Source organism: Sander lucioperca, chromosome 2 (genome assembly GCF_008315115.2).
Source record: "Sander lucioperca isolate FBNREF2018 chromosome 2, SLUC_FBN_1.2, whole genome shotgun sequence".
NCBI classification, from domain to species: Eukaryota; Metazoa; Chordata; class Actinopteri; order Perciformes; family Percidae; genus Sander; species Sander lucioperca.
This window is the reverse complement of record NC_050174.1, coordinates 17,877,777-17,896,608: the sequence shown is the minus strand read 5'-3', so window position 1 is coordinate 17,896,608 and position 18,832 is coordinate 17,877,777. Positions and strand designations below refer to the sequence as shown.

At 44.1% G+C, this 18,832-nt stretch overlaps 1 protein-coding gene across 1 annotated transcript; it reads left to right on the top strand.

The window, feature by feature from the left end:
- The first annotated feature begins 5,315 nt into the window (after positions 1–5,315).
- LOC116048198 (GTPase IMAP family member 7-like) lies at positions 5,316–18,591 on the top strand. The gene is made up of 3 exons (XM_035994433.1): positions 5,316–5,408; positions 14,237–14,847; positions 18,399–18,591. The coding sequence occupies exons 1-3, from the start codon at positions 5,366–5,368 to the stop codon at positions 18,408–18,410; spliced, it is 666 nt and encodes a 221-aa protein (XP_035850326.1). The 5' UTR covers positions 5,316–5,365; the 3' UTR covers positions 18,411–18,591.
- The last annotated feature ends 241 nt before the right edge of the window (positions 18,592–18,832 follow it).

The following is an 18,832-nucleotide window of genomic DNA, read 5'->3' as shown; positions in this document are numbered from 1 at the left end:
AGGCAACAGGTCACAACAGGCTGTAAAACTGAAAAGCAGCTCTGATGCTGTGAAACTGAAAATGATAAGTATTGTTTGTTTTTTCCTTTAACCACAGTTAAAATGCTGAAAGCTAAATGGTCTAACATGTGACTGTATTTCACTGGAAAAGATTCCAACACCGGGATGTACAACAGTATGCAGCTAAAGACACAGAGGAGTCTAGCTGCACTTTGAGACACCATGGACACTGCCAGAGTGGGAGGAGAAACAACACTGACAAGGGGTGGGACAAAATATCGATACGACAATATACTGTTGTCCCTTGTGGGATACGAGTATCAATACACTTGCACCAAATGTCAATATTTTAATCAATAAGATAAGGAACTCTAAATAGATCCCCCTTCTCCCAGCGTTGCTACTTATGTTTTCCACTTAACTCTCCTAACACCAAAACCTGCCCGCGGGTTAGAAAATGCATGTTTTGTTTAAAAGATTGCCAAAGAAAAACCACTTACCCTAGAAAGAAGCTGAAAAAAAAACAAATTGTTCGTCGGATTCTCAAAATTCCAAAGAACATGTCAGATTTCAAGAAATTGTAAAAAGTCAACCATTTGCATGATCAAGGACCTATAAAATGCATAAAATTGTACAGCTTCTCAGCTACGCTTACACAACCATGTTTCTTTACTGCCATGCACAGCCACGTGATGACAATTCATCCAAACTGACTAAGACCAACACCAAAACACAGCACAGCCTAGTGGTGAACAGTGGTAGAAGAAGTGTTCAGATCTTTTACTTAAGTAAAAGTACTAATACTACACTGCAATAATACTCTGTTACAATTTAAAATCCTGCATTGAAAATGTTACTTCATTAAAAGTATATAAGTATAATCAGGAAAATGTAGTTTAAGTATTAAAAGTACTCAATGCAGAACTACTAGCTAAAGCTGTTATATTCCACCATTGGTGTTACTTTTTTTATATATATATATATATATATATATATATATACACATAGTGAGGAAAATAAGTATTTGAACACCCTGCTATTTTGCAAGTTCTCCCACTTAGAAATCATGGAGGGGTCTGAAATTGTCATCGTAGGTGCATGTCCACTGTGAGAGACATAATCTAAAAAAAAAAAAAAAAAAAATCCAGAAATCACAATGTATGATTTTTTAACTATTTATTTGTATGCTACAGCTGCAAATAAGTATTTGAACACCTGAGAAAATCAATGTTAATATTTGGTACAGTAGCCTTTGTTCGCAATTACAGAGGTCAAACGTTTCCTGTAGTTTTTCACCAGGTTTGCACACACTGCAGGAGGGATTTTGGCCCACTCCTCCACACAGATCTTTTCTAGATCAGTCAGGTTTCTGGGCTGTCGCTGAGAAACACGGAGTTTGAGCTCCCTCCAAAGATTCTCTATTGGGTTTAGGTCTGGAGACTGGCTAGGCCACGCCAGAACCTTGATATGCTTCTTACAGAGCCACTCCTTGGTTATCCTGGCTGTGTGCTTCGGGTCATTGTCATGTTGGAAGACCCAGCCTCGACCCATCTTCAATGCTCTAACTGAAGGAAGGAGGTTGTTCCCCAAAATCTCGCAATACATGGCCCCGGTCATCCTCTCCTTAATACAGTGCAGTCGCCCTGTCCCATGTGCAGAAAAACACCCCCCAAAGCATGATGCTACCACCCCCATGCTTCACAGTAGGGATGGTGTTCTTGGGATGGTACTCATCATTCTTCTTCCTCCAAACACGGTTAGTGGAATTATGACCAAAAAGTTCTATTTTGGTCTCATCTGATCACATGACTTTCTCCCATGACTCCTCTGGATCATCCAAATGGTCATTGGCAAACTTAAGACGGGCCTTGACATGTGCTGGTTTAAGCAGGGGAACCTTCCGTGCCATGCATGATTTCAAACCATGACGTCTTAGTGTATTACCAACAGTAACCTTGGAAACGGTGGTCCCAGCTCTTTTCAGGTCATTGACCAGCTCCTCCCGTGTAGTTCTGGGCTGATTTCTCACCTTTCTTAGGATCATTGAGACCCCACGAGGTGAGATCTTGCATGGAGCCCCAGTCCGAGGGAGATTGACAGTCATGTTTAGCTTCTTCCATTTTCTAATGATTGCTCCAACAGTGGACCTTTTTTCACCAAGCTGCTTGGCAATTTCCCCGTAGCCCTTTCCAGCTTTGTGGAGGTGTACAATTTTGTCTCTAGCGTCTTTGGACAGCTCTTTGGTCTTGGCCATGTTAGTAGTTGGATTCTTACTGATTGTATGGGGTGGACAGGTGTCTTTATGCAGCTAACGACCTCAAACAGGTGCATCTAATTTAGGATAATAAATGGAGTGGAGGTGGACATTTTAAAGGCAGACTAACAGGTCTTTGAGGGTCAGAATTCTAGCTGATAGACAGGTGTTCAAATACTTATTTGCAGCTGTATCATACAAATAAATAGTTAAAAAATCATACATTGTGATTTCTGGATTTTTTTTTTTAGATTTTGTCTCTCACAGTGGACATGCACCTACGATGACAATTTCAGACCCCTCCATGATTTCTAAGTGGGAGAACTTGCAAAATACCAGGGTGTTCAAATACTTATTTTCCTCACTGTATATATATATATATATAGATATATTAGGGAAATGGGTTATAAATTACCAAATAAATTAAGAGTTTTTCCTTTTTGTTATGTTTATGCCATTATAACTTTGTTATACTGCTCAAAAGACATTTATGGGTTATTCCTACTTCTGGTCATGGTTGTGCTTGTTAATTTGAGATGCAAAACTTGCAGATAGAGTGAAAAATTAGCTCACAGTGAGTAATAATTAGACAGGAGCAAAACAACGCTCAAAAATGGCTTGTGTTTCAGAGGGTTAAGCACTAGAATTTGCATTTGTATGTGCCTTTTATAAAGAAATGTTTTTTTATTTATACAGAGTGAAAAACCTGTGCTGCAGAATTGTGCTGTTTGGAATTGCAGTGAATAAAGAAAGGAAAACCTGCACTTAATCTTCTCACAGGCATTTTGTATTCATAGTTAGACCAATATCGTCATGTATCATTGAAGGATTGTCTAGCAATATATTATTATTATATTATGGCAGAATGCTTTATCGGGTCTTGACCGAAAGAACAAGATTCAGGGTACAAGTGGCCAAAATGGGTTTCCTCAGGAGGGTGGCTGGCTTCTCCCTTAGAGATAGGGTGAGAAGCTCAGTCATCCATGAGGAACTTGGAGAAGAGCCGCTCCTCCTTTGCGTTGAAAGGAGCCAGTTGAGGTGGTTTGGGCATCCGGTAAGGATGCCCCCTCGGCGCCTTCCTAGGGAGGTGTTCCAAGCATGTCCAGTAGGGAGGAGGCCTCGGGTAAGACCCAGGACTAGGTGGAGGGATGTCGAGCTGGGAGGAGGCCTTGGGGAAGACCTAGGTTTAAGTGGAGGTACGTCCAGCTGGGAGGAGGCCGTGGGGAAGACCCAGGACTAGGTGGAGGCACGTCCAGCTGGGAGGAGGACTCTGGGAAGAACCAGGACTCGGTGGAGACACGTCCAACTGGGAGGTGGCCTCGGGGGAAAAGCCATGACTAGGTGGAGGCATGTCCAGCTAGAAGGAGGCCTCGTGGAAGACCCAGGACTAGGTGGAGGGACGTCCAGCTGGGAGGAAGCCTCGGCGAAGTCCCAGGACTAGGTGGATGGACGTCCAGCTTGGAGGAGGTCTTGGGGAAGACCCAGGACTAGGTGGAGGGACGTCCAGCTGGGAGGAAGCCTCGGCGAAGTCCCAGGACTAGGTGGATGGACGTCCAGCTTGGAGGAGGTCTTGGGGAAGACCCAGGACTAGGTGGAGGCACGTCCAGCTGGGAGGAGGACTCTGGGAAGAACCAGGACTCGGTGGAGACACGTCCAACTGGGAGGTGGCCTCGGGGGAAAAGCCATGACTAGGTGGAGGCATGTCCAGCTAGAAGGAGGCCTCGTGGAAGACCCAGGACTAGGTGGAGGGACGTCCAGCTGGGAGGAAGCCTCGGCGAAGTCCCAGGACTAGGTGGATGGACGTCCAGCTTGGAGGAGGTCTTGGGGAAGACCCAGGACTAGGTGGAGGCACGTCCAGCAGGGAGGTGGCCTCGGGTGAAATCCCAGGACTAGGTGGAGGGATGTCAAGCTGGGAGGAAGCCTCGGCGAAGTCCCAGGACTAGGTGGATGGACGTCCAGCTTGGAGGAGGTCTTGGGGAAGACCCAGGACTAGGTGGAGGCATGTCCAGCTGGGAGGAGGCCTCAGGGAAGACCCAGGACTAGGTGGAGGGATTATTACTCCACCGTGGCCTGGGAATGCTTCGGGATCCCCCAGTCCGAGCTGGTTAATGTGGCTCGGGAAAGGGAAGTTTGGGGTCCCCTGCTGAAGCTCTATCCCCACGACCCGAACCCGGATAAGCGGACGAAGATGGATGGATGGAGAATGCTGTATCGTGAGCCATGTATCGTATTGTGAGGTACCCTGTGATTCCCACCCCACACCGACAGGACCTAATGGTGCGTTCAATTGCACCTTGTTAGCTCATGGTGCATTCAATGTTGTTGTAAAGTAACCTTCTGCCATCATGAGTTTCTTCTTTTTGTTGTTTAACAGCAATTAACAGACAAAATTATTATTACATTTTAAATAAATAATTTAAATTTGACCATATGGTCTTAGCCATTTAATGTCGCAGACTGTCGTTTTGTGCTTTTAAAAAAAATGTAAGTATCGGTTTATGCACTGCTTCGGCACCAAGCACCGTTCTAAAAGTAGTGTTGTAGCACAGGTAATCGGAAAAAAACCCAAACAATACCCAACCCTATTGGTAGTTGGATTTTGTTACCTTTGGACAGAGCCAGACTACCTGTTCCCTCTGTTTTCAGCCTTTAAACTAAGCTAAGCTTACCAGCTGCAACTATATATTTACTGTACAGACATGAGAGTGGTATCAATCTGAACATCTAAGTGAATAATCACACTTCCTTTTTGTTTCTTCAATTTGCACCAACAGTGTGGTCCCGGGCCACTTTTCTTCTGAAATCCTGTACATTTAACTCTTAAACTATCTGTGATAGATAGTGTTTTATTGTGGGGATTTTGTAATTTACCTTTTTTTATGAATTAAACTAAAATAAACTGATTAACACTGGCGAATAAGTAGACTTGTGGAAGTAAACTTCAGCTGAGCCTCCTGATTTGTTACTTTCAGCCACAATTTGAATTGTGATTGGCCAGCTCAGGTGACGTGGCTTTCAGGGGAGGGAACTAGAAGCAGGCTATATTATAAAATGATGAGATGGAGATTAAAATACTCAGAACAAGACATCCACAGACACACGACTTTAAAGATGAGCTACTCTTCCAAGAAAGAAGGTGACAGTCTGCAGCCTGGTAAATATATTTATTCTACAGTATTAGAGCTCATTGCAGTGTCTGGGGTTTCATATATGGAACAATATTTGTTTTCTTAAAAATGAACCAGCAACTCATTAACAGCTCATTCTCTTTTTAACCTGTCTTTGGGGATCAATGATGTTTGAGACAACTTTGAACTAATTTGGACTGAACTATCTTTCAATATTCATTAAAAATACAACTGAAATGTTGAGTTTTTGTGAAGTTCAGAGATGTTTGGTAGTGTATCTATCTGCAGTAGAGAGTTTTATTATCTGCACACAACTGGATTAAGCAGCATTTTAGAGACAATATCTAAGTTTTTAGTTAGTTGGATGTTTGCAGATACTTTTCTTTAACTATTGTATTTGTTTTTTATATTTGGCAAGACTTTATCATAACCATCACTAACAAATGGTAAATTGATTGCAAGTTAAACTTCATTTAATAAGTTATTTTAAGGTAAAAAAACAATGAAATGGTAATAACGTTTACTCATTATTAGTTATGCTATAATTTGTTGTTTTGACAGTAATTAAGAAATAAATGATAAACATTGTTTGGATGGCTTTTATAAAGTTGCAATTGCATGAGTTACTTCAATATGATTACCAGCGGTGGAATGTAACTAAGTACATGTACTCCACTACTGTACTTCAGTCTAAATGTTGAGGTACTTGTACTTTACTTGAGTCTTTTCTTTTCATGCCACTTTCTACTTCTACTCCGCTACATTTCAGAGAGAAAAATTGTACTTTTTACTCTACTACATTCATCTGACAGCTTTAGTTACTAGTTACTTTACACATTAAGATTCCTGCACACAAAATACATGTAGTTTATAAAATCTTATGTTTTATTCTAAATGAAACTAGCCAAAAATATAACAGCCTGCAAATGGGAGGATTGTTCTTTACTTTTAATACTTTAACTACATTTTCCTGATAATACTTACAGACGTTTAAAGTTTTAGCATTGCAAATAGCAAAACTGACAAATGGAGCATATTTCTGTATAGCACCAGAGTTACATACACCATGAACGTATTCTACATCTGAGAAACCGAAATTCTACATGAATTGTAAGTTAGGGTTTTTGAAACAGGTCAATTGTAGATAGCACCTTATAGTTCTAAAAACTAACAGCTGCCTTGGAATTATAAGGTTATATCTTCAAAAACAGAAAAAGGAACAATGATTATAAAGAATTATAAAGAATTATAACAATTTACTTATACATATATATACACACACATATATATATATATATATATATATATATATATATATATATATATATATATATACTGTATATGTCCTGTCGGTCAGGTCCTTCAGTTTATCAAAGTCTTTTCAGTAGAAAAGCAAAACGAGTTGAATGAATATTTAAAATCAGTCTTTATTTTGATAGTTTATCAAATCATTTTTAAACAATTTAAATGTAAAACACGTCATACAATATTACTCATTCAGATAAAACTGATCATAAATGTTTTAAATTTCAAACCCAAGACTGGTTACTTAAAATTGAGCTCATTTGACATGCTGTTACTTGCAATGAAAATCATTTAATGCAATAAAATATACAAAGTATCACTTACTATTCACATATATCACATATTTACATCACATACTATTCACTTATTCATCAACACACAACTAGCTCATGTTGGCAATCTTAACATTAAGGCCTATTAAACAATTATTTCTTCAACATATCAATGCAATAGTCTGTATGATTTCCAACTCACCAACTCTGTAAAACTTGCACACATACATACATAGCAAGCAGTTATTCTGTGTAGGCCTACTGATTTTGCTCATTTCTTTATCATAGCATGGTAATACTATTTATCTGCAAGTGGTATGAATCTAAACATCGACTCTATATCATTCATCTTGGCCTCTGAGACATGGCTCTGTTTTGGAAGCATCCTTGGCTTGGGTAGGGTGCATGTAGGCGCCAAGTTTCTCCTGGTTTTACTTGGTCCTCTAAGGTCTCCTGCTACCTCTAAAGCCTGTGCATGTGATGTTTTGTAGTGAAGTGTATATGGGCACTGATCAATATGAGCTGACACACTGCAGAAAATGGCACCTATTTGTACTTAACAGTTTGGAACATGAGTGAAAGTCATAGAAATCTGTTGTTCCTGTTTACTTTGAGTAACACACGCAAGAATGACACGGGAGAGTAGAATTCAGATAATGCCATTGCCTTCTCAATTTGACTGTGCACGTTATCTACCTCTTGTACAGCAGAATGAGCTGGGGTAGAGTACTTCATTGTAATCTGGTGAATCTTAGAATTCCTCGCCAAGAATTCTGCCATAGCAAACTATTATGGAGTTCCTGTTTTGAGGCACACAGCTGTCACTCCATAGCCGCTTTCCGACCAAGTAGTTACAGGAACGTAGTTATAGGAAAAGTCCACTTCTAAACAGATCCACTAACTACTCTCCCCCAAAACCGTTTTTTCCAATTGCATTCGCACTGGCCAAGTGGCCATAGGGACTGGTAGGAGGGGTAAGGGAGTGATGCAAGCACGGCAACGGTCTTTATAGGATTAAAATCAGAAAACAAATACACCAAAAAAAGTATGAACTAAATACTAAATCTAATGTATATAGCATATTTGTCATAATTTAAACAAGTCTCCCGAAGAGAAACGGGTATCTCTCTCTCCCCCGCCTCTGCCTGCTGCGCTGTGGACGTGTGTGTGTGGGTGATTGTGTGTGTGTGACGGCCAGCCAGCCGCAGGACACACTTGTGGAGTTTAACTCCGAAAAGACAGTTAACCACAGGTTCCCGTTAATCTTATGATGGACTTGTGTTGTGATGTTTAAACAAACAAACCGTCAATGGCGAAATAAAAGCCTCTTATTTACGAGACCGGTCTGAGAGACCTCCAGCTTACAGCGGGGTCTCTGAGCATGACTGGCCGAGCAACGAGCTAGAGGCCGGGGCAGGCGCCTGCTGGCTGTCGCCTGCTGGCTGTCGCCTGCTGGCTGTCGCCTGCTGGCTGTCGCCTCACTTTATGGAGCTTCTCAACTCCGAAAACTTTGAAGCAAATTGTCAATTCTGCATCAATTCTCGCCTAAAACGTTGTCAGAAGTGAAATTAGTGATGAATAAGATGGCGAAAATTGTTAAAATTGTCCCGTTGTTGGTCTGTCTGTACTGGAAACGCGACCCTCGTTGACCTAGGTTCATATGCTGAAAAGGGAAAGAAGAAAAGACCCTGCCCTGATGTCACGATTCTCTAAGGCGGAACCCAGAAGCAGACCAGGACAAGGTGAGTTGAGTAAAGGTGAGTATTTATTTACAGACTTAAATGTGGAAGCAGGAGGTGACGAAGCAGGCAGTGGAGGTGAGTAGGTGGAAGGGAATGAGCAGATTCAATGTTGTTTCTGAAGCAGTTGACGACCAGGCAGAGGTGGAGTGAATATTCCGGGAGAGTAACTGCTGACAGAGGAAACGGAGGTAAGTAAACAGCAAATAAAGGTAACAGAGCAGCAAAACTAACTCTAAGCAAACTGAGGCTGATACGCAGGCACAACATACTGTTAGTGGCTAACGATCCGGCAGGGAATGGATGTCAGGTCAGAGCTTGAGTAGTGGAGAGGTGGTGATCAGGACCAGGTGTGCAGGTAGCTGATGAGATGCAGGTGTGGGTAGTGGAGAGATCTCCCGCCTTGCAAAGTTGCCAGGCAACCAGACAGGGTGTGTTCAGGAACTCAGGAAAAAATTCATGACAGTACCCCCCCCCACCCCCTCCGATGAACGCCACCGGGCGGACTACCCGGAGCGCCAGGATGAAGGCGGTAGAAGTCACGCAGAAGGTCATCATCAAGGATTTGACGTCAAGGAATCCAACTCCTCTCTTCAGTACCATAACCCTCCCAGTCCACGAGATACTGGAAACCCCGACCCTGTCGTCTGGAATCCATGATGCGGCGCACCGTGTAGACAGGACCACCTCCGATCATCCGAGGAGGAGGAGGAGGAGGAGGGGGCAACAGAGGACTGAGAAGAACCGGCTTGAGACAGGAGACATGAAAGGCGGGATGGACTCTGAGCATCTTGGGCTGAGTCGAACTACAGCAGGATTAATGATCTTCTCCACCACAAACAGACCAATGAACTTAGGTGCCAGTTTTCTTGACTCAGTCCGCAGAGGAAGATCCCGTGTAGCCAACCAGACCTTATCTCCAACGGCATAAGCGGGAGCTGGGATACGGCGATGATTAGCCTGGAGCTGATACCGATCAGAAACTCTGAGGAGGGCCCGTCTGGCCCGATGCCAGGTCCGGTGGCAACGGCAAATGTGGGCTTGGACAGAGGGAACCGAGAGATCCTTCTCCTGAGAAGGGAACAATGGAGGTTGGTAACCGTAAAGGCACTGGAAGGGAAACATCCCAGTGGCAGATGTAGGGAAAGTATTATGGGCATACTCGACCCATGGCAACTGAGAAGCCCAAGAGGTGGGGTTGGAGGAGACAAGGCAGCGAAGTGTGGATTCCATCTTCCGGTTGGCTCTCTCAGCTTGACTATTAGATTGGGGGTGAAATCCAGATGTGAGACTGACTGTAGCTCCAATGGCCAAACAAAAGGATTTCCAGACCGCAGAGGTAAACTGAGGTCCACGGTCAGAAACAATGTCACTGGGCAGACCATGGATCCTGAAAATCTCCCTAACAAGGATTTTGGACGTCTCAGTGGCAGAGGGAAGTTTGGAGACGGGAACAAAGTGGGTGAACTTGCTAAATCTGTCCACAATAGTCAGAATGACCATGTTCCCATCAGAAGAGGGCAACCCAGTGACAAAGTCCAGAGCCAGATGCGACCATGGTCGCCGGGGAATAGGTAGAGGATGAAGAAGTCCAGAGCTGGGCCGATTGGTGCTCTTGTTCTGCGCACAAACTGGACAGGCAGCAACAAAACTCCGGGTATCTTCTCCCATAGCAGGCCACCATAAACGTCTGCGTAGTGATGCCATTGTCCGAGCCACGCCAGGGTGACAAGCCATCTTGTTGGCGTGGGCCCACTGGAGAACTGCAGAACGGACAGATTCAGGCACAAATAACCAACCGGGGGGACCATTACCAGGACCGGGCTGTGTCCGAAGGGCTGCCATGACCTCCTCCTCAATCCTCCAAGTAACTGCTCCAATGACTAAGTCCCGGGGAAGAATAGTCTCAGTTTTGGCCCCACTCTCCTCAGTTTTGGAGAACATCCGGGACAAGGCTTCCGCCTTGCTGTTCTTGGAGCCAGGTCTGAAAGTCAGGGAAAAATTAAGACGTCCAAAAAACAAAGCCCACCTGGCCTGACGGGAGTTGAGGCGTCTAGCAGATTGCACATAAGCAAGATTCTTGTGGTCAGTCCAGACAATAAACGGTTGCTCTGCCCCCTCCAACCAGTGGCGCCACTCCTCCAAGGCGAGTTTAACAGCGAGGAGCCCTCGGTTCCCCACATCGTAATTTCTCTCCGCAGGCAAAAGACGACGAGAGTAGAAGGCACAGGGATGGAGTTTACTGTCAGTGGAGCTTCGCTGGGACAAGATGGCGCCAACTCCCACATCAGAAGCGTCCACTTCAACAACAAACTGACGGGAAGTGTCAGGTTGAGAGAGAATAGGGGCGTTGATGAATCGGCTCTTCAACTCCAGGAATGCTCGGTCCGCCTCAGGATTCCAACAGAATGTTCTGGTGCTAGAAGTCAGGGCAGTCAAAGGGGCAGCCACACGGCTGTAATCACGGATGAATCTTTGATAGTTGCTTCAATGGCTTACGGTAATTGCTCCTTGGAAAGCCCCAGCTGTTCCACCAAGTCGGCATCCATAAAACTGTCGTCAGCACCTGAATCGATTAAAACGTTAATCTCAAAAATCTGATTATTGTTCATGAGGGTTGCAGGAAAACGGGGTTTGACAGGGTTATTGGGAGACTGAAACTGGCTCACTAAAAGTCCTCCCAAACTCAGCGAGCCGGGCCGTTTAACGGGCGCTATGGACAGGTGGAGATGTAATGCCCCGAGTTACCACAGTAGAGGCAGCTGTTGGTCTCACGTCTACATTGGCGCTCTTCCTTGGTAAACCCCTGCCGCCCCACTTGCATGGGTTCAGGATCTGAAGGCAGAAACTCTCCTTTAATCTCGTGTGGTGAAGAATGATCAGCTCTTTCTGGTTTATTACCCGATTTGAGCGGTAACAGAGACGGTGATTGGTTGGAAGACCCCCATCGCTTCTCCCTCCTTCTCTCTCGGATTCTGTTATCCACCCAAACAGATAACGCTATCAGACTGTCCAGGTCACTAGGCTCAGGATAAGAAATCAGTTCATCTTTAAGTTGCTCCGATAACCCCTGATAAAAAGCCGCTTTTCTGAATTCAATTACAAAATCTGTAACAATGCGAGCCCCTTGGTGAAGAGAAAACAGACGATTAGCTGCGTCCCTACCTCGGACGGGGTGGTCAAACAGCTTCCTCATCTCTGCCGTGAACTCCTGGTAGGACACCATACAGGTGTCCTGTCGTTCCCATAAGGCCGAAGCCCAGTCCAGAGCTCTTCCTTGCAGCAATTCGATTACGAAGGCTATCCTGGCCTTGTCTGTGGCGTATGAGTTGGGCTGCAAATCAAAAACTAATCCACACTGCATGAGAAATGAACGACATCTTCCTAAATCCCCGTCGTACTTATCTGGCGTCGGAACCTTGGGTTCACGGAAGGAAACAGCTCCAGAAGTGGCAGGCGAGGGAGGTGAAACAGGTGGTGGATTATCAGCCGGCAAACTGAGCTGAGCCTGGATCCTCGTCATGCTGGCAGAAAGGTTCTGAACTGAAGACGCTATTTCCTGTAACACCGTGCTGTGTTGTCCCAACATATTCCCTTGTTGGGAAATGGCATGGCGAACGGAGTCCAGGTCCGCTGGGTTCATTCTTGGCCGGATCGTTCTGTCACGATTCTCTAAGGCGGAACCCAGAAGCAGACCAGGACAAGGTGAGTTGAGTAAAGGTGAGTATTTATTTACAGACTTAAATGTGGAAGCAGGAGAATCCAGGTGACGAAGCAGGCAGTGGAGGTGAGTAGGTGGAAGGGAATGAGCAGATTCAATGTTGTTTCTGAAGCAGTTGACGACCAGGCAGAGGTGGAGTGAATATTCCGGGAGAGTAACTGCTGACAGAGGAAACAGAGGTAAGTAAACAGCAAATAAAGGTAACAGAGCAGCAAAACTAACTCTAAGCAAACTGAGGCTGATACACAGGCACAACATACTGTTAATGGCTAACGATCCGGCAGGGAATGGATGAGAGCTTAAGTAGTGGAGAGGTGGTGATCAGGACCAGGTGTGCAGGTAGCTGATGAGATGCAGGTGTGGGTAGTGGAGAGATCTCCCGCCTTGCAAAGTTGCCAGGCAACCAGACAGGGTGTGTTCAGGAACTCAGGAAAAAATTCATGACAGTACCCCCCCCCACCCCCTCCGATGAACGCCACCGGGCGGACTACCCGGAGCGCCAGGATGAAGGCGGTAGAAGTCACGCAGAAGGTCATCATCAAGGATTTGACGTCAAGGAATCCAACTCCTCTCTTCAGTACCATAACCCTCCCAGTCCACGAGATACTGGAAACCCCGACCCTGTCGTCTGGAATCCATGATGCGGCGCACCGTGTAGACAGGACAGGTAAGATTGTACACTTTCAGTTTTCGTTAGTAGAAAAATAAACTGATCTCTGCACTTGGACAAGTTATAACATTCTGAAGGTCAAAACACACTACTAATGTGTTTTAAAATGTAATAAAATTTAACCAGCATTACTGATTAATTACTCATCACATCATCACTCATTTTCAACCGCTTATCCGGTGTCGGGTCGCGGGGCAGTGGCTCTAGCAGGGGACCCCAAACTTTACCACATTAAACAGCTCTGACCTGGGTCTTCCCCGAGGTATCCTCCGAGCTGGACGTGCCAGGGCATCCTTACCAGAGGCCCGCTTTCCATGCAAAGGAACAGCGGCTCTTCTCCAAGTTCCTCAATGATGACTGAGCTTCTCAACCTATCTTTAATGACCCAGCCTTCATGACCATAGGTTAGGGTAGGAACGAAAATTGCGGTAAGCGGTGCATTAAAGTGAATTAGGATCAAAAATCTGTAACAATGAACACAAAACGTGTCCAGCAAGGTGAAGAACTGCTAACTTCAGCGTCTTGCATTGTACTGCAAGGGTGGGTTAATTTACCTGCTGGGTGACGCCCTAGTAGTGAGTCTCATTCAATGGGTAGCCAGGATCAGAATTCAAACCTAAAAGTAACACTTACTGTAGGTGAGACCTTCAACATCTTGAGTTTTTGGAGCCTGTTGGCTGTCTGCAGTTCCTTTGAAAGGGGAGGCCGCATGTTTGCTGAGTTTTTTCTTTGTTTAAAAAGTCCACATGGTTAGGTTCTCACATTACTCTAACAGGCAGTTTGCAGCAGCTTCATATTTACTGTACACAATCTTTCATTTTCCTAGGATAGTGAAGGCATGACCTACCCTGACTCTGATCAGCTTACCCTGGTATTCTTACACTAACCAATCTCACTCCTCTTCTAAAACTAACCAAAGTAACCAACCTAACCAACAAAGGCAACCAATACTAGCTATCAGAGGCACAGTAGGGTGGGGTATGATTCACCATTTCAAAATTGGCTTACCATAGAGACATGATAGTGGAATCGATCTGAATGTCAACATCTGACTCACAATCTCATAGATTGTCATAGATTTGAGTGTTTGACATAACATCATGACAGAGGCGATTCTTACTATACTAACATCTATAAAATTTTCCAGCAGGTGAAAAGCCAGAGCTGAGGATCGTCCTGCTTGGGAAGGTCAGAGTTGGGAAGAGTTTTTCAGGAAACACCATCCTGGGCGATGAGCTATTCCACTCAAAGCCCGGTCTATCTCCTGTCACAGAGAAGTGCCAGAAGGAAAAGAGGAAAATTAACAACCAAAATGTGGTTGTTGTTGATACTCCTGGTCTGTTAAGCACTGACCAAACAGAAGAGGAGATTGTGAGAAAGATCAAGAAATCCATCAAACTTGCCAAACCTGGTCCTCATGTGTTTGTGATTGTGATGAGTGTGAGAGATAAATACACAAAGAAAGTAGAAGACATGGTAAAAACCATTTGCGATACTTTTGGCAAAAACACAATGGATTACACTATGGTGTTATTCACCCGTGGATTAGAGCTGAAAGGTACCATAGAGGACTTTATTCGTTGCAATGAAAATCTCCACGAGCTAATCAAAAAGTGTGATTATGGATACCATCTTCTTGACAATCGTCCCGAAAAGGTCCCTGAGCTACTGAAGAAGATCAACGATAAGGTTCAGGCAGAAGAAGGAAGCTTCTACACCCCTGAGATGCTCCAAGAGGCTGAAACTGCCTTACAACAGGTACAAAATGCCGCAGAAGGAGGAAGACAATCCAAACTAGCTTGTATTCGAACTGCTGTTTATTCTGGTATGGGTGTTGGATGTCTGATTGGGTATCTTGCTGGTGAGGGTCAGATAACGTCTACCATAGGAGCAGCACTAGGAGCCGTAGGGGGTGGACTACTGTGCCTTGCAGTGGCAGGTATAGTGGTATGCGCCAAAAAAAAGTGCAAATGCAGCAACACATGTTATTGTCTTGTTTAAGCTGATCAGACAAATTCTTACTAGCGAAAATACCGTAAAGGGGGAAATGATGGTGGTGCGGTTTGTATATTTAGTTATTTCTGTTTTGTTTTAAATAGCAGCTTGCACAATCAACCTACACAGTCATAATCTGGTCGAGGATGGTCTGGTAATCAGAATGTGGTACCCTAAATACTGTGCAAAATATTGGAGGAAATTACAAAGGAAAATGTGACTCTTAAGCTTTGTTTTATTTTTATTATTAGATATTCAGCTGTTAAACATATGTAATTGCTTTGTTGAATGTAACTGGTATGTGGAGAAGGTGTGCAGCTGGTTTATGTGGAAAGAGATACTCTTTTATTACTCAAATATTCAATGTTAAAAGGACTCAGATCCAAATTGGGGACAAAAAAACAAAACTGACATCCCTAAGTTATTTCTGCAGTTTTAAACAAACATTTGACTGTGGCCCCTGAGCCCTTTGGCCCTTCGGCACGTTTTTCGGGTAATCCATCTATGTTGCTATACACCATCATTTTAGTGGAAGCTGTTTTATTTACACACAACAATCATTCGATTAATTCTCACAATTTGTGTTATTACGTTCATGGCTAACCCAAGCTCAGTGGCCCCTAAGGCTCCAGGTGTCTTTTGTGTCAGGGCACCACCTCTTACTCTGCTTCTGACTGGCTTCGTCCTTACCTAGGTACTGTCAGGGCACGCTCTCATGCTCTGCTTCTGACTGGCTAGTAGTCCTTACCTAGGTACTGTCAGGGCACGCTCTTATACTCTGCTTCTGACTGGCTTGTACTACTTACCTAGGTACTGTCAGCTCACGCCCTCATACTCTGCTTCTGACTGGCTAGTAGTCCTTACCTAGGTACTGTCAGGGAACGCCCTCATACTCTGCTTGTGACTGGCTTAGTAGTCCTTACCTAGGTACTGTCAGGGCACGCCCTCATACTCTGCTTCTGACTGGCTAGTAGTCCTTACCTAGGTACTGTCAGGACACGCCCTCATACTCTGCTTCTGACTAGCTAGTAGTCCTTACCTAGGTACTGTCAGGGCACACCCTCATACTCTGCTTCTGACTGGCTAGTAGTCCTTACCTAGGTACTGTCAGGGCACGCCCTCATACTCTGCTTCTGACTGGCTTAGTACTTACCTAGGTACTGTCAAGGCACGCTCTCATACTCTGCTTCTGACTGGCAAGTAGTACTTACCTAGGTTCTGTCAGGGCACGCCCTCATACTCTGCTTCTGACTGGCTAGTAGTACTTACCTAGGTTCTGTCAGGGCACGCCCTCATACTCTGCTTCTGACTGGCTAGTACTCCTTACCTAGGTACTGTCAGGGCACGCCCTCATACTCTGCTTCTGACGGGCTAGTAATCCTTACCTATGTACTGTCAGGGCACGCCCTTATACTCTGCTTCTGACGGGCTAGTAGTCCTTACCTAGGTACTGTCAGGGCACGCCCTCATACTCTGCTTCTGACGGGCTAGTACTCCTTACCTAGGTACTGTCAGGGCACGCTCTCATACTCTGCTTCTGACTGGCTAGTAGTCCTTACCTATGTACTGTCAGGGCACGCCCTCATACTCTGCTTCTGACGGGCTAGTACTCCTTACCTAGGTACTGTCAGGGTACGCCCTCATACTCTGCTTCTGACGGGCTAGTGCTCCTTACCTATGTACTGTCAGGGCACGCCCTCATACTCTGCTTCTGACTGGCTAGTAGTCCTTACCTAGGTACTGTCAGGGCACGCCCTCATACTCTGCTTCTGACTGGCTAGTAGTCCTTACCTAGGTACTGTCAGGGCACGCCCTCATACTCTGCTTCTGACTGGCTAGTAGTCCTTACCTAGGTACTGTCAGGGCACGCTCTCATACTCTGCTTCTGACTGGCTAGTAGTCCTTACCTAGGTACTGTCAGGGCGCGCTCTTATACTCTGGTTCTGATTGGCTAGTAGTCCTTACCTAGGTACTGTCAGGGCACGCCCTCATATTCTGCTTCTGACTGGCTAGTAGTACTTACCTATGTACTGTCAGGGCACGTCCTCATACTCTGCTTCTGACTGGCTAGTAGTACTTACCTAGGTACTGTCAGGGCACGCCCTCATACTCTGCTTCTGACTGGCTAGTAGTACTTACCTAGGTACAGTCAGGCCACGCCCTCATATTCTGCTTCTGACTGGCTAGTAGTCCTTACCTAGGTACTGCTCATGTGCGACTCCAAACAAAGATGGAACAGAAGTGTGATGTCTCACTCTGTAGCTAAAACAGAGAGTCCAATACACAGGGTTAAAAGAGGATCTGCAGCAATGTTTAGTACAACAAAAATATGGTGTTTTTTGAAAATTAAACCATGTAAACCTATTCTGATATAACCTCTTAATACAATTATGAACCTGAAAATGAGCATAATATGAGCACTTTAATGCCCTGTCTCGTGAAGGGGCCCTGTGTCAAAATCTGGTTTGAAGACCTTTAATATTTCAGTTTCAGGGTTTGAGCCAAAGTGCGCCAAATTTCGACAATGTCCCGTTGGCTGTTATTTAATTAGCGTGTATGGCAAATCAGTGTCTGATGCTCGGGCAAATATGATTTTTTAGAGAGGGAGAAAAAAATTCTGTGCAGTTTGGATTTTTAAAAGTTAGCCAGGATTACATCTTTTTGGTATTTGATCATACCAACAGTGATGAGACTTTCAGTCAATAATCATGTTGTGTTAGCTGATCAGCACGTCATAATCCAGATGACAGAGATCTAATAAGTAAGTCAAGTTTGTTTATATAGCACTTTTTACAGATAACATCAGAAAGTACTTTACAATAAATTGGAATATGATAAATAGAATACATAAGAATACAAAGGAAAACATAGGTACATAAAATCAGACAGCCATGAAAGCCCTTGTCTAACTAAAAGGCTGTTTGAATAGCCAAGTCTTCAAATGCTTTTTAAAAGAATCAACAGAGTTTGAACAATGCAAAGAGAGCGGCAGTGTGTTCCACATCCTGGGTGCCACTGATTAAAAAGATCGATCCCATCTGGTTTTAAAATGAGTGCTGGAGACCACTAACAACATCTGACCTGATGACCTCAGACTCCAGGAATAATAAACTTGTAAATATAATTATATTGTTTTTTATATATTTAAAATGATTGATTACAGAGAAAGTTAAAGGGCTGTCATATTCAAGTACAGCCACAAAGCATCTGTTTCTACATCTAAACAAGCTGCAAACTTGTATTCAATGTGCATGCAAACCAAGAACAGTGTGTGTAAAACTCTGAACTATATATTTTAAATGTGTGATATACAGACGGTCCACTGAAAACCTCCAATGGACATTGAAACGACGACGGAGCCTTGATGGAGTCGTGGTGCAGCCTGATCCTGTGGACATAATGTGTTACTGTTCTGATTTCATATGATAATGACATAAAATATGATTTTGTTGTTTTTCATTGTTTCTGATTTTCAAAATACTTAATACTTAAACCAAAAATAAAGACATGTAACCCTCCAGACTTTGTCTTCATTCAGATTAATGTCAATATTACTGACTGGAAGCAGCTGGTTTATAACAGTCAGATCTGTCTCCTGTATTGACCTGCAGACCGGATCGTAACAACACGTGTGTTATTGTGCTGATGATGGGAAATACTGTTTGAGCTACTCTAGTTTACAAAATGGGGAAATCAAGCAATTTAATTGGTTCTTAGCCATGATATGATAACCAGATTCAACTGCTAT

Excerpts from the sequence above, each read along its gene's own strand:
- LOC116048198 (XM_035994433.1), top strand. The coding sequence starts at position 5,366 with ATGAGCTACTCTTCCAAGAAAGAAGGTGACAGTCTGCAGCCTG. Across the intron at positions 5,409-14,236 it reads AGGTGACAGTCTGCAGCCTG|CAGGTGAAAAGCCAGAGCTG; the intron begins GTAAATATATTT and ends AAAATTTTCCAG.